The sequence below is a fragment of the Epinephelus lanceolatus genome, chromosome 1 (genome assembly GCF_041903045.1).
Source record: "Epinephelus lanceolatus isolate andai-2023 chromosome 1, ASM4190304v1, whole genome shotgun sequence".
Lineage (NCBI taxonomy): Eukaryota > Metazoa > Chordata > Actinopteri > Perciformes > Serranidae > Epinephelus > Epinephelus lanceolatus.
Window position 1 is genome coordinate 28,579,315 of NC_135734.1, and position 14,567 is coordinate 28,593,881.

Consider the following 14,567-nt stretch of genomic DNA (forward strand, 5'->3'; position numbering starts at 1 on the left):
AGAACAAAACATATACACAACAAAACAAAAGATAACCTCTGCTGTAAGAGATCAGTGGGTATGTGAAACACAAACATTTATGAACGTGGAATTCCGCTGGGCACGTGGTGTCGGCTGTAATATGATCTCAAATACATCAAATTCTGTCAAGGCATAAATATGAAATATGAAAATGTCACATCTTGCAGGGAAGCAGTTCAATGGCCAAAGGCTAGATCCTGCATAATCATGTTCCCCTTCAACCATTCATCATTCGATTTCACTCTTTCACCTTCCAATTCAGAGAGTGAAAACATGCATAATGTTTGATACATGCAGGCTGACTTATTGATAAAGAGAATAATGTTTAAAAAAAAAGCAGACCACCCACTCTGGATTGTTTCTGCTGTACCGTGTACATACACAGCATGTAGTTAACAGGAAACATCTTAGCGGATATGTGGAGGGAATATTCCTTTTTGTACATCCTGTAGCAAAGACTACTGCATTTCCCATGAGGATATGGCTGTTAGGTTGCCATGAGAGGCTGTTTTTGTTCGCCCTGTTTTTCCTAATGTTGTCATTTCTTTTCTTTCCCTTTTGAAGATTATTTATGCCTTTTTTTTTCCTTTTGCTTTTATTAGACAGGATAGCTGATAATGGGCAAGACAGGGAGGAGAGACAGGGTCGACGACATGCAGCAAAGGGCCCCGGGTCAGATAAATCCAGCCTGCTACTGAGGACTCAGCCTTCAGTACATGGGGCACACACTCTCCCAGGTGAGGGGCTCCCCCTAATGTTGTCGTTTCTTCGAACATTTCTCCATGGTGTCTCTTGCAAAAGCTCTATCCCCATCGTACTGAATGTCAAGTTAATCCTATCAGGGCCGCGTGCTCTCAACATGCGTGCTGACAGAATAAATAGTACAAGAAGAGGGTCACCCATCCTTTGAGTTATGAAAAATACATCAGAGTTTCTTTGCATTCAACTGGCAGAGCTTCATTTGAGACTGCTGCTGTGTATTCAGTCACAGTCAGTTTAAATCTGTATATTTGTTGCATTATTAGCATACATACTCTAAATCAATGCTTTTTTTGAGATATGGAGGTTTTCATCTAGAACACCAGTCATGTTTTTCTTTCTCTTTTCCCAAATGTGTTCTTTTAAACTGATTTCAATCTGATGGTTATTGAACTTCTTTAAGTCAAAATAGGTATTTCAACAGTTGACTATTAATTGGCTAACCACTGCGAATATTTTTGACTTGTTATGCATGTCGGTCTATAGGTAAAATCATTGTGTATTGCCCTTGCCCCCTTGCCCACCCTCCGGTCTACAGTGGTTAGCTAACGTTAGCCTTAGTCACTATGCACTGCACACCAGCAGGGTCACATGGCAGCTAGCTAGCGGTGGCGCTCATTCAGTGATAACCGCTAGTAATGCTGTCCCACAAACCTCCTTTACCACCACTGTTAGCTCTGTTAGCATCTTTAGCGTAGTTAGCACAGCCTGTGGTGCTAACATAAGGCCAAAGGGGTTTAGGGGATACAAACGAAGTGCTCACTGCCCACCCTCTGTTTTCAGTGGAAAACAGAGGGTGGGCAGTGAGCACTACGTGTCTGCATGTTAATGTGGCTAGTCGGTGAGGCAAGACATTTACATTACAAAACAAATTCAAATTCAAGACATCGGTAAATCAAAAACATGGACAGGATAATTATATTCTTTAAATTGTAGGGGGCACAGTAATCTTGTTGCTGTCAATAGCCACTTTAACAATGCCTATTCAAGGTGGGAATATGGCGCCATTATGCTGCATCACTGTTCTGTATATAAGGTAGATCGCGGAAAGGGGTGACTGAGTTGTTTTGGCTCTGAGCCAGATCTGTAATACGTAGAGCTGGAGTGGAATGACATTGCCATCATTTGGTTCTGTGTAAAAACGCGCAGGAGGCGCGGGTCCGTTTTTTCTCTGTTTCAGGTCAAGGTTTGCAATCAGACTGTATCATCAAGCTATCTTTTTCAACGTTTCTGCCCCCTTGTGAACTATTTTTTTGCACTTTCAATTGCAGGCATGCATCATTATGTTCTTCATTTTTTATAAAGAGAGCATCTGCCTTTTAAATTTCGAGCACATTACTGTAGCAATCCATGTTTGACAGAGAGGTCGAAGCAAAAACCTTGGTCTACACACAAAGACATGTTAAGCTACAAATCTATATTTCACATCTATAAATGATGTATCTGGAGGGCATAATTTTCTTATTCTTCTTCAGCCTTTTTTCTAACGGCTGCCTAAACTGGTCATTAAAGTGAATTCCATCGTCTTATTTAGAAGCACACCATCAAAGGAGCCATACGCACAACAGCTTTATAATGGCTGTATATAATCCGGTGCCCTTTAACACTACATTGAACACAAAGTGATGTGGCAAAAATAAATCTAATTACTCAGCCATTCAGCGTCAAAAGCTGTGCCTGCAGAGAGGGCTCCAAAGAACAGGGCCAAGAAACAAACAGAGGAGGACTCTAGCTGCGTGTTTGGAGATAGGACAGACAGGCACACTAACAGCCATTTCCTGTTTTCATACACTGTTATATTTACACTAATTATTAACCATTTGACAATAGAGGGGGGTAAAAAAAACTGTACATAACCCCACAAAATGACAAATTTGCAAATTCATTTTAGATAATGAATAGAAATGGCATTGTAAATCATGAAAATTTGAAAGGCACTAATAACCAATTCTCTGCACCACATAAAAAGAGTTGGATTTCTGCTTTAATCCAGAAGCCAGAATAAATAATACCAAAAGGTTTCAGACTTAATACCCTTTATATCTGTGCTACAAGAGTGGGTGATAATTTCTTCTCTGCTCTCCTTTATTACTTGCAGTCTGTTCTCCCTTTGTTTCTTTTGTCTGCTATTTGTCTTTTGGCACTAATGGCATTGAGAAATGTGTTGTGACCTTGTGCAAAAAAAACAACAAAAAACGAGAACTCTTTAAGAGCAAGTAAAGTACGAACTTCTGCTCCAATGTTCTTCTCATCTGAACAACTCCAAAACTTTATTTTTTCTCAATGCCTTTTCGCTCTGCTTTCATTGATGTAATATCCTTGACATTCTGATGTGGTGCGTTACAGTAACGCATATTTCTGTCTCCCCACATGCACGTCTTCTTCTCTTTATATTCCTGCTATGAACTTTTGTACATCCACTGGTCAATGTTTTGTAAATTTATGTGCTGTTCTTCCACTTTCAAAGCCTATCTATTTTTACACATTTCTTGCACATTTCATATTTTCTATTGTATTTTTCTTCTATTTTAATGATACGTTGCTTGAATTTTGCAATCCATTGATCGCTATGCACAAAGACTAAAACAAACTCTGTGTTTGCAAACCGAGCAGCAACTTGGGAGGAAAAAGAAAGAAAAGTTTATGCTCATGGAAAAGTTATCACTCACAAGCACAAGCAGAAATTACACTGCTGGTCTGAAAGTTCATGATAAAGTGGATCTATAAGTAACGTGTGATATGAACCTGTTTAGGCTCTGTTTCGTGCATACCAAAGACTGTAGAAAAGAAGTAGTCATCATGACATCACCCACTGGTTTGTGAACTGTTTTGAAGCTTAGTGTGGCATTTTGGCTGTCACCATTTTGGTTTTTTGGAACTACAAGTGACCATAGTTGGGCAAGAGGGTGGAGCTGTGGAGAAGCGAGGGTTGGATCGGACTGAGAACCAGAGGACATTGCAGTAGTGACTAGTCAGTCACAAGATAGCCACGCCCTAAAGCAAATCCTGCTTTATTGTCTATTTTACTCTAAATGGGACCATATTTTACAAATAACCATGATGTCGTATTGAAAACGACTTGAAACTAGTGATTGAGACCATTAAATTATCCAGAAAAAGTTTGCTGAGGTAATAAATCAAGTGAGAAGTAGTCATTTTCTCATTGACTTCTATGCAATTTGACTTCTTTTAACAAACAGTGGAGTTGTCCACTGCTGGCCAAAAGAAAGACTGCAGGTTTGGGTGCTTCCACATTGGCTTTACTTTTCAGACCCCAAGATAACCGCTTGGTGCGTATCCAACAGTCATAAAGGAGAACCTTTGTCCGTACTGGACTTGAACCCAAGCCAAGTCCCTACGACCGAAGCTTTGTAGATGGTGGTGGTCTGTGAGGCCATCAAATACATCGCAACATGTGGATGAGAATTCTTTTCACTTTATAACCGATTCCTTCCATTGTGCCATTTTATTAATGTCGTCGTCGTCTCCTACGATCGTATCTCGCTTTAACTATGCTACACTGCCCCCATGATCTCTGGTAGTACTGATCCATTTCATCTGTATCTGTAAGCCTTTAGATACACAAATACGGATGAAATGAATGCAGAGTTCGGACGGACAGAGTCTGTATACATATCTAACACTGAGCATAAATGAGCCCTTAGAAATGAGGCAAAACTATTTCAGAAGCATTAATGTGCTGCCTCAATTCTGAGCCAGGCACCAATATTCAGCATTGACCCTCAAGACCCCATACTGCACATTTGTCAAAGTGTATTGTGGTGACAGGATGCTTTACCTCTACAGGAAACCTTCTGCCATTTATGCTGTGCTCTGAGCCTGCTGATCCATTACTATGGCCCCAGTGAAACTCCATCTTCTCAGCCTTAAAACGCCCAGGCAGGCCAGCACCTCTTACAAAGTAGTCATCCTTCAGGAGAACAGCAACTGGAGACAAAGAGGAGTAAAAAAAAAAAATTAAAAAAGATGGAATCAAACAAAGAAAGAAAATTAAGTACACTCATGCAAAGGCAGCAAAAAGCAGATTAGTAGTCAAAGAACTGATTCTACAGAAGCTCAGAGCAATTGCTGCTCATCCTTTTATTTTAAGCTTGTTATCTCAAGATCACAACTCAATTCTTATTATCTAAATTCTAATCTGTTTTTATTCTGCAATTACAACTCAGTTATCTCATCTCAAAATAACACATTTCAATTCTGTGGTGTTCATATTTGTTCTATAAGCTTCTGATCTAAGACGATGCATTTTGTTATCTCAAAATATATATCTGTTTTCGAAGATAAAACGACACAATGAAATTTCTACCTGCTTCAGATAGTTTAATTTATTTATCAGTCAATGTCCCTCCCTGACATTGTCAGCATGAACTAAAAACTTGACAAAAACGATAGCTCTGATTTGTTTTAGTGTTTTAAAGCACACATGAACCATGCAACCACCTCATTTCTGTTTCTACATCATCTTTATGAAATTGGATGTGACTGCCTTGAACAGAGACATGGAATTTTTTGAAACTATTATTCAGACAAAATATACTTTCATTACATCTGATCAATGTGTTTTTACCCTTTCATTAAAGACTTATTAAAGGGCTAAGAAAATCTCAAATGATCTGGATTTTAAGGGGACAGAAGAGCAGCATGAGGGGCATTTTGCAACCTGGCAACCCACAGCCTGACATTGTTTGGTTCTGTAGGACCGTCTATGTGGGGAATCATCATCGCTAGACACAGATTCAGTGGTGGGCACATTCACAATGATGCCACTGATTATGAAAGAGCACACGCTAGCCTCTTCCAGTGGCCTTGACGTCCTTCTGGTTGACTGTGGCCACTCTCTTTTAAACTGGCATCATGGAAGAGACGGTGACATTTGCCTGCTTTGTGATGTTCTTGTATCTGCTAGATTTTTGCAAGGCTGTAAGGCCGTTGCTTTATAGAAAAGCAAGCATTGTAAAATGTCCTCTCATGCAAGATTTTAACAGTTTCTGCAATGACAAAGGTTTGACATTTTATGCTGTGTTACCAGTGATTTTTTTTTTTTTTTACAATCAACTGCCGTGTCATTGTGCATAGGTGTAAATATAAGTACGTACATTAGGGGACTTGAGATCCCAAAATATTTAATAATACGTTGCAATACTAGTATCCTTAAAATGATACCAATACCATTCGAGTACTTGATTCGATACTCATAATATAAACAGAGTGGCAAATGTTTTGGTGGCATGTTGGCACACTGAACTGGTGCTGTTGTGGGAGTGTGAGCTCTGCACCGGGGACAGTTATGGCCGTACACACATAGTGACTGGTCTAACTGACTGCATCACATGGCTGTGATTATCAACGCCTTAAACAACTGAGTCAAGTCATTTCGATGCCGGTGTGAGTTCGTTAGGACCGTTTAATGGCGCGATGTTGGATGTTAGCCACTGCTGCCTATGTTAGCTCATGCTAACTGGGCAAGCAGTGAGCTGATCGTTTGCCAAAAACAGCAACTCAGAGATGGCAGCAACAGAAAGTTTGCTGATCTGGTGGAGAGTTGGTATGGTATGGGATCAGAGCCCTGGTGAAAAAAGGATTGAATGCAGAGATCATTTGACTGGAGATGTTTTTAAACTACTTGGCACAGGGTAATTCTGGTTGATATTTTAAAGGTATCGAGTGACGATACCTGTTCTCAAATCCACGCCAGACAATGAAACCTAAAAATATTCTGAATAACAAATACTGATTTAAAATGTTCTGTATAATGGTAATTGTTTCGTTATGCACTTGCTGTTAGCTGTTACTATTAGGTTATTAATGCAGGATGTAGTTAGGCTTGTAAGAGTATTCAATCTAGATTTTGTTTGATCCAATATTCTCCTAGATACCAGAAGCCTGACATTCAGGAAGTGAAGCAGTATAAAAACCTTTAAACTGCATGAGAAATGTTTCTGCAAAATTGAACTCTACAGATAATGATGACTCTTGCTAGATACTGGTGTTTGCTTATAGATAGTTGACCATGTCGAACAGCATAATCACAGAGGGGATGACACCACAGCGTCGCATGTTGTCGCTATCTGCCAAAAACATGTCCAGTAACTCCAAAATTTCTCATTTCAGAGGAGAAAAACATCACTGTTACTGGCTGGAGCACTTCTGAAATCCTGCAGTGGCTTCTGAGAGGGTTTTTAAGGGTCATAACATTTTCACAATTTATAGTGGGCCATGTAATCCTCCTCCCGAGGTTAAAGCACAGACATTACTGCTGCTATGAGGTTTTTACATGACAACAGCAATTTGGATTCCCCTTATATTTCAGCCTGTCTGCTTTTCCTGGAAGCCATTTGTAAATGTACTCAGCAGTGTCACGTAAGGGTGAGTTTAAGCTGTATTTGTTCTCTAGCTTTCCAAGGCATCTGAGACACCATCATGACAAGGCATATTATCATCCTTCTGCTGTCCTGGCTGAGGTTACATGTTAATGTATCTATAACCCTTATGCACGTCTACATTTGACATCATTAGCCAGATTAGAGCCAGTGCTCTGTCGACTGATCCCCCGTTACAGGGGGATTTAGTCAGCCTCTCTGGATAAGGACAGCCCACTTTTAATCATATCACACAAAGCAAACCAAGAGGATGAGCATGTGTACAAGCAAACACGGACTGTCAGTAAACACAGATGACATGATGAACAAGCTGTGCAGAGGGAATGGATGAAATCAAGGTAAGTGAAACAGATCGCCGTGCGGTGATTACTAGCAGGAAGAATCGTGATGAGTGTGAGATCCAGAGAAAGGAGGAGAGAGACAAGGAGATCTGAAGAGAGAAGAACCTTGTGTGATGAGGGATGAGCTGAGCCCCTGTCGTGAGGCAAGAAAGAATCTGCCAGTAGTATTAACGTGCCAGTGCTGCTTAAGCTGATGGCCCACAGTATGAAGGAAAAGGTCTTAGATGGAGGAGATTTTCAACGCTGAAAGCTTCAGGTCAAAGTGAAAAGCTGTCTGCACAGAAAACAACTACCCATCACACGGTCATAATTGTGCAACTCTTTTGCAAACACATACATATTTACAGGGATGGTGATAAATCCCTGTTTCTGCTGTTGTTGAAGAAGTGTAATCCCGTCTGCAACACAAGGAAAGTCAAGGAAAGGGGATGCTGGCTGGTCCTGGGAGTTTCATTAGAAATGCGGCCCTGGGTGTGTTTGAACCCTCCAACAGCAGAGCAGGAATTAGAAGCTAAGCCAAAAAGACCTTGAATCACAGCCAGTGAGAGAAGGGGAGTGTGTGTGAAAGTAAATCCTTGATCAATGCAAATGTCTCTGGGGCCTTCCGATTCCTCATGAATTTGGTTGAGAGTTGTTTGAAATTTTACTGAGAAATGTTTTGTTGAGGAACGCTGATTGAATGGCAGCCAATCAGCTCAATCTCAAAGCGGGTCAAGGCACAAGGGAATGTTGTGAAATCAATCTCAATGAACTTTTAAGGTCTATTCACTCAGTTCTTAATTACAGCATTGACTTTTAAATAGTATGAAGGATGTTAAAGCCTGTCTGTGTAGGATTTTACAGCATCATCGGGTCAGTCATCGACATGAGTCAAAACAGTATCAGTGGCACAATCACATTACTACAATGTAGCATTTTCAGGTAAAAAATAGGGCGCATCGCCTGGACGGTAAAGCAACATCAGGTCCATGTAACTCTTAGCAGGTCAAGTTTCCATATTAAAAATTAAAATGAGGAAATTGGGAAATTTAATTCATTTTTTGAAAATGGTATTTTTTGTTTATCGGATCAATGTTTAATCAAGATTTTGAAATTGTTTTTCAAATTTTCTAACTGTTGAATGTTGGATAGAAAAATGGAAAATTGACATATCAAAAATGTGAGTTTTTATTTGTATTTGTGTATGAACCCATTTTATTAAAGACGTTGTGATTAACTGACATAGAATTATCACCTAAATAAGAAGCTTCCTTTCGGTTTGCAAGTTTCAGCTCATTGGTTAGCTATCCTGCTCAGAACTTTACTGTTCTGGTTCACTTCACTCTTCTTAAATGCACTGCACCATGACAGACAGAGAGAGTTAGAGACTAGGTGCTGAAAGTACTGGAGTACTTAACACCTAAAGAGCCAGATATTTCTCTCAGGAGCTGGTGGAGACCAAAAACAGAGCAAATATTGGACCTGAATTTATCAGGTGGCCAGACACACAACTGTACATTAATGATAATGTTGCTCTGCAACTGCTAGAGCGAGTGTACCACATCAACAAAGGTGACGAGATGATGACGTGTCAGTGTTGTGTAAACAACTTGTAGCCGCTACCCCCCAAAAACTCTATGTTGATATAGAGTGTTATGTTAAGAGCGATGTTTACTGCTAACATGTGCATGTGAAATGGTCATATTTTGGTCCACTTCTCACTGAAGGTTTTACATTTGAGACTAAACATTTGAGACTAAGAAGCACCACCTACATCACTGTGTTGTGGCAGTCCATGTTAAGAAATGACTGAAGAAGCCTGGAAGAAGTAGTCCTCGTCTCATGACAACACTGTACATGAATGGACAAAGATATATATGACAAGTATTGCAGCTAAGATGAGAAGAGCTACAGAATGTTTGACTCCTCGTGATACAAAATGCTTACAGCCATGATCATAGTTGACAGCAGTCGGATAATAGATGACTGAAGTGTCACCACTGGGATCGTGCTCAGCTCCTGAGGACCACAGCACTTTGACAATCACATAATGACAACAATGGGCTTTCATACCTTTTGTCGTGTTTGAGGCCATCCTTAACAACTTCAGTACAATTCAACAAGAAAAGACTGTCAAGGCAGGTGCGTGAAAAAAGTCTGTGGACTTGACAAGTCGTAATGTGGAAAAACAACTCAGAAGGCCAAAGATTCATTGGAGAAGAACTATGCATCACATTCAAAAGTTTGAAACTTTCTTCCAAAAACATGAAGGACAAATATCTGCTAAAACAGAATATTACTAACACTAAAAAAATATAGTCTGTAAAGTCTTTCATCCACATTTCAAGTGATAAAGACAATCAAACAATACAGGCCAGGAAAAGTTGTGCCCACTGCTTTCGACTTTATTCTCAACTTTGTTTTTCGGTAGCGATGAGCATTAGCTAACCAACAAATACACCAGAGCGCTAACAAACCATAACATGATTGATCTATTTGTTTATCACTGAATCGTCTAAATATGTAAAATCTTTAAATGTTAATTTAAGGAGGGATTCACCAATTGTGGAATTCTGGGCCTTTGTTTTGTTGTTGTTGTTATTCCCCCTTTTATGCCAAAGTAAAAAAGAAACCTTCATCATAAAAGAATAACTGGACTCTTTTAAAGTCATTCAGGCCTTCTTTGCACTATCTTTGAATGAGCACAAATTCAATCATACACCGTTATTAAACAACCTTTAACATAACCTTCTTGTACATAAGAATGTGACGTTTTTAATAACTGCTTCAAACACCTTTTTACTATATCATAATTCCCCCTCTAATATCTATTTTATATCGCTGTGACAAATTTCTCCTTCAAACAACTGTATTTATTCAAGTTTCTTTCCAAAAAACTTTTTTTACAAGATTACTTTTGACCACATCATAAGAATGTTATAATTTACCTTTGCTCGCACTCGTTTTTACTGAGCAGAGCTTCAACGCATCATATTGTAACTCAACGCAACCTCCTTTAGCTGTTCTGGCCACCAGCTGCTAACAGCTAGCAGCTTACGTTAACTAGCTCTCCTCCTGCCAGTGTCAACGTGGATTTGTTGATTACAATGTTGCATTATCAGGGAAACTCTGAAGCATCGGAGCTTAATGCGTCCTTTTGCTCTGACAGCGTCTCTAGGAAGATCTCTGTTGCTCCCAAACATGTTTTGTATTGTCCCTGGGACGATGGGACACTGTAGTCTAGAACTCTGCGTTTTAGTCTACGCAACAGAATACATCGACCACTGCCATTGGTGAATGCCATCATATTTGCTGATAGCAGTCAACAAGGGCAATATCGGACGATACTGAGGTTCTGCCTATTAACCTGTGCATCCCTATTTAAAAGTGGCTAAATATTTTAAACAACACATTCTGAAGAGCATTTCATTTTACTAATGTAATATTTAATTGACTATTCAATCACAAATGTAATGTTTCAATTAGTAATTAAGTCCACCTGTCATGTGCTGTCATGGTAATTCCAAAAGAGCAGTAGTAATGGCAACCATAGTTTAATAAACTCTAAATTAAGGCAGGGTATGAAATTAACAAAATATTTTGGGGGCAATTTTGGCCCCCACGGTCTAAAAAATGGGGGCATTTTCAAAATGTTTGGGGGCCATCAAAAAATTGTAATTATGTTCTAACAATAAGCACATGAAAAGCAAAACCAACTAAGATAGTGTCTTCACTCTTCAGTAGAAACCACTATAAATGAAATAAATAATGGGTTACATAAAGTTATGGTTGCAAAATATCACTCAGATTTCCTATAATTCAACCAGTTTAAATGTGATGATTTAACCATTAATCTACTGATAGCAGTACTAATGTTTCACCACATTACAGTTACTTTTACTGTTAAAAAGGCCAAATTACTATAAATTCCTTAGATGCAATCCTGGAAGTAAGTTAATTTAAAATCTAACATTCATTCTACCTTAATTTTTCATTAATTTGTCATTGTGTAGACACAGATCACCCAAGAAATGGTTAATTTAAATTTATGGTACAGCAAAGCCCCGTCCCCTTCTCTGTCAGATTACTCTCATGTAATCAGTGCAATCTTGTTGATTATGTCTGGAAAATGAGTTGTAGACGTGACGGTAAATTAATTTAATGAAAATAAAATTATACTTTAATGTCAGATTGTAATACTGTTAAAAATATAAATACATATAGTTGTTTCAAAAACTTGGGGGCAATTTTGGCCCCCGGAACATGGCTTTTGGGGGCATTCTTGGATAAACTGCAGGCCAAATGGCCCGTGGCCCTTAATAATTTCTGACACTGAATTAAGGGCAAACTTTGAATCAATTTCATAACCGTGTGAGAGGAAATTGCTAAATATTAAGCTGACCTCCTCTAAATAGCGTATGCATAACAATATTTTGTGGTAACATTGTTCTATTTTCCTGATTTTCACAGTGCTTAGCCATCTAAAATTCCCTCTGTACTATTTGTGCCCAAAATTACAGCCAGCCATGTTATTTCCATCTTTGTAAATAAGCAGCCCGCAGCATTGCTCGGCTGTCCCAGCGGTCTTGGTTGTCATGGAGGCTAACAACTCTCATTATGATCAAACGCAAAAGATGAAACTACTCTCTGAGAGAAACAGTGCCAGAAGCAGAGGAGATCAATTAAGGTCAGGGTTTTCACACCAATGGTCGGTGGATTAGCTGATTGAAAAAAAAGAAAAAAGAAAAAAAAGAAATAGTGGCAATGGTTTGAAGTAGCAGTTAATCAAGTAAGCTTCAAAATGTTTCTGTAAACAAGGCATGCAGGCTGACACAAAGAGGATTGGGGAAAGATAAAGGAGAGCAGGGAGCAGTACAATGAAGGCAATAATAAAATAATTACTAAAATCACTGACAGATTTACAACAATCATGACAGACTGATACTATTATGTGCGATTGTTAAGTGCTTTACTGTAACAGAGCTTGGATTTGATATTTGCAAATGGAAGTACCTAAAATCTGTCAATCAGGTATGTGACATTGATCTTTTATACAATATAAAGAGAGGTTCTTATAGATAAAATGACCACATAAAATGTCTGCTTTTGGCTGAGCCACTGAATTAAAAATTTGGAAAATTAAGGTACTTCTGATTAGTGATGTAAAAATCCTATAAATCCAACACTGCTCTAAGGCTTAACTGTTTAATGATTTAGCAGCACTGCCTGCAACAGTTCAACACAACCAGAGGTAAAAGGGAGAGCCACCTTAAGTTAAATGATATGACACACTCTCTGTCAACTGACACTTTTTTATCCTACAGTATATTGCCGCCATATTGCCCAACTCTAAACATTTTAAAACCAGTTTGATATGAAGCAAAATATCAGACCAGACTGGTGTACCGAATTTTACCACTAACTATCGCACTTGACTCAGCAGCTGCTCCCAAGTGGAACATAATGATACCGTGTCCCACCAGCAAACGAGCATCAAACTATCACATTGCATCACATAACATCTCTTTCCACATTGAATCTGTTAAATATGCACTTCTGTTGAGTCATGTAAACAAACCATATATATATCAGCTGTGTGCTCGAGATCATGCTGGAGAGGCACTCAAAAGACCAATGAATACTTGCTATCTTACTACATTTGTACTTTTTAAACAGTACACATTTTAAATTGTGATATTTACTGGAAATGACATACAATATACAGTCAACAGCAAGTAGCCTTGGCTGTTATTAGCAACGGTCATGTACCAGAAACTTTTAGTTCTCTGGAGATCTCCTTCCAGCCACCTTAGTTAGGTTTTTGTAGTGAAATAAACAGGTATTTAATAAATAATCTCTCATTTCAGCCTTATAAATCAGCCATTCCTTGTCCATTGCAGCACTTTCAAAGCTACAGGAATAAATACAAACAAGGCGACTGACAAAATTCAGCTCAAAATGGTGCACCGCATCGCTTATGGCCAGTTAAGACACCTCTGTCATCGGCTTCAAACCCATAATGTTGCCATTTTGGATCAGTTTTAGTTTTCTTTGAGAGAGTAACTCTGCCATGTCTCCTCTCGTCACTCAAAACACACAAATACCTCGTGAAATGTGATCTCCTTCATGTTGCCGTGCTCGGCTCATGGCCCGTCAGACACTAGTTTCTCCTTCAGTCCATTGATAAACATAACATTGTTAATCACATCGTCATATTGCTTATTACTAAAGCAATACATGTTGGATTTAGTGCTGTGATGCTGTCAGCACAGGTTGCTTATGTGGGGTACTTTTTCATTTGCCAGAAAGTGTTATAATGATAAATGCCAGTTCAGTCAGTTCGCATAAATTCAATGCGTTTTAGCTCTTACACCAGACCCTGGAAATCAACCCAACTCTACTCTACACCCATCCTGGTATCATTATAGGTTCACAATAACTAAAAAAAAAGAATTACAATACAGAGGAATCAAAAGTCTTTGTTTTGGTATCATTAGTCCGTAACAAATTCTGTGATGCAGACCTGTCTTTCCAGTGTTTTTCATGGTGGTCTGGTTGGAGGACTCAGCATTGAACTTGTCAAGCACGAGCTCCTGGTACTCCTCCGAAACCAAAGCTTGCTCATCTGCAATATCCACAGGTGATTGGTTCTTCGCAGCACACTCTGGGTATGAGGCTGCCCAACCTCGAGGTCCATGGCTTCCTGCAGAAACAGAAGAAACAAGAGCTTATGAAAAATGTAGAATACTCCCCACTACTCCCTTTTGTCTACGGATTCTAACTATAACACAAACAAAATTAGAAACACTGTGACAATATCACTGCCACAGCAGCGGCCAGGTTTCAATATGCCCTTAACGGAAATTGAGAGAGAAAGAGGACAATGATTCTTTCATATTCATTCAGCTGCAGCGCCCTCGAAACCCCTCCAACAGCTGGGAAAACATGTAAACACAATGAAAATTCATCATCTGGCTACAGGCAATTCCAGTGCTAATTGTCCATATATGATATAAATATCCAAATGAACAAATTCTACAGTGCTGCATATACTGAAACTGAATCT

The 14,567-nt window shown here is 39.1% G+C and overlaps 1 protein-coding gene across 2 annotated transcripts in view; it reads right to left on the bottom strand.

Annotated features, from left to right (window-relative positions):
- The window catches only part of ca16b (carbonic anhydrase XVI b), a 137,555-nt gene that overhangs the window by 54,839 nt on the left and 68,149 nt on the right, over positions 1–14,567 (bottom strand). For both annotated transcript variants that reach the window (XM_033626517.2, XM_033626516.2), the window contains exons 3-4: positions 14,025–14,204; positions 4,580–4,728 (exon numbers count right to left, since the gene is read on the bottom strand). In XM_033626517.2, coding sequence (XP_033482408.2) covers positions 4,580–4,728; positions 14,025–14,204 — 329 coding nt within the window. The remainder of the gene's footprint in view (positions 1–4,579; positions 4,729–14,024; positions 14,205–14,567) is intronic.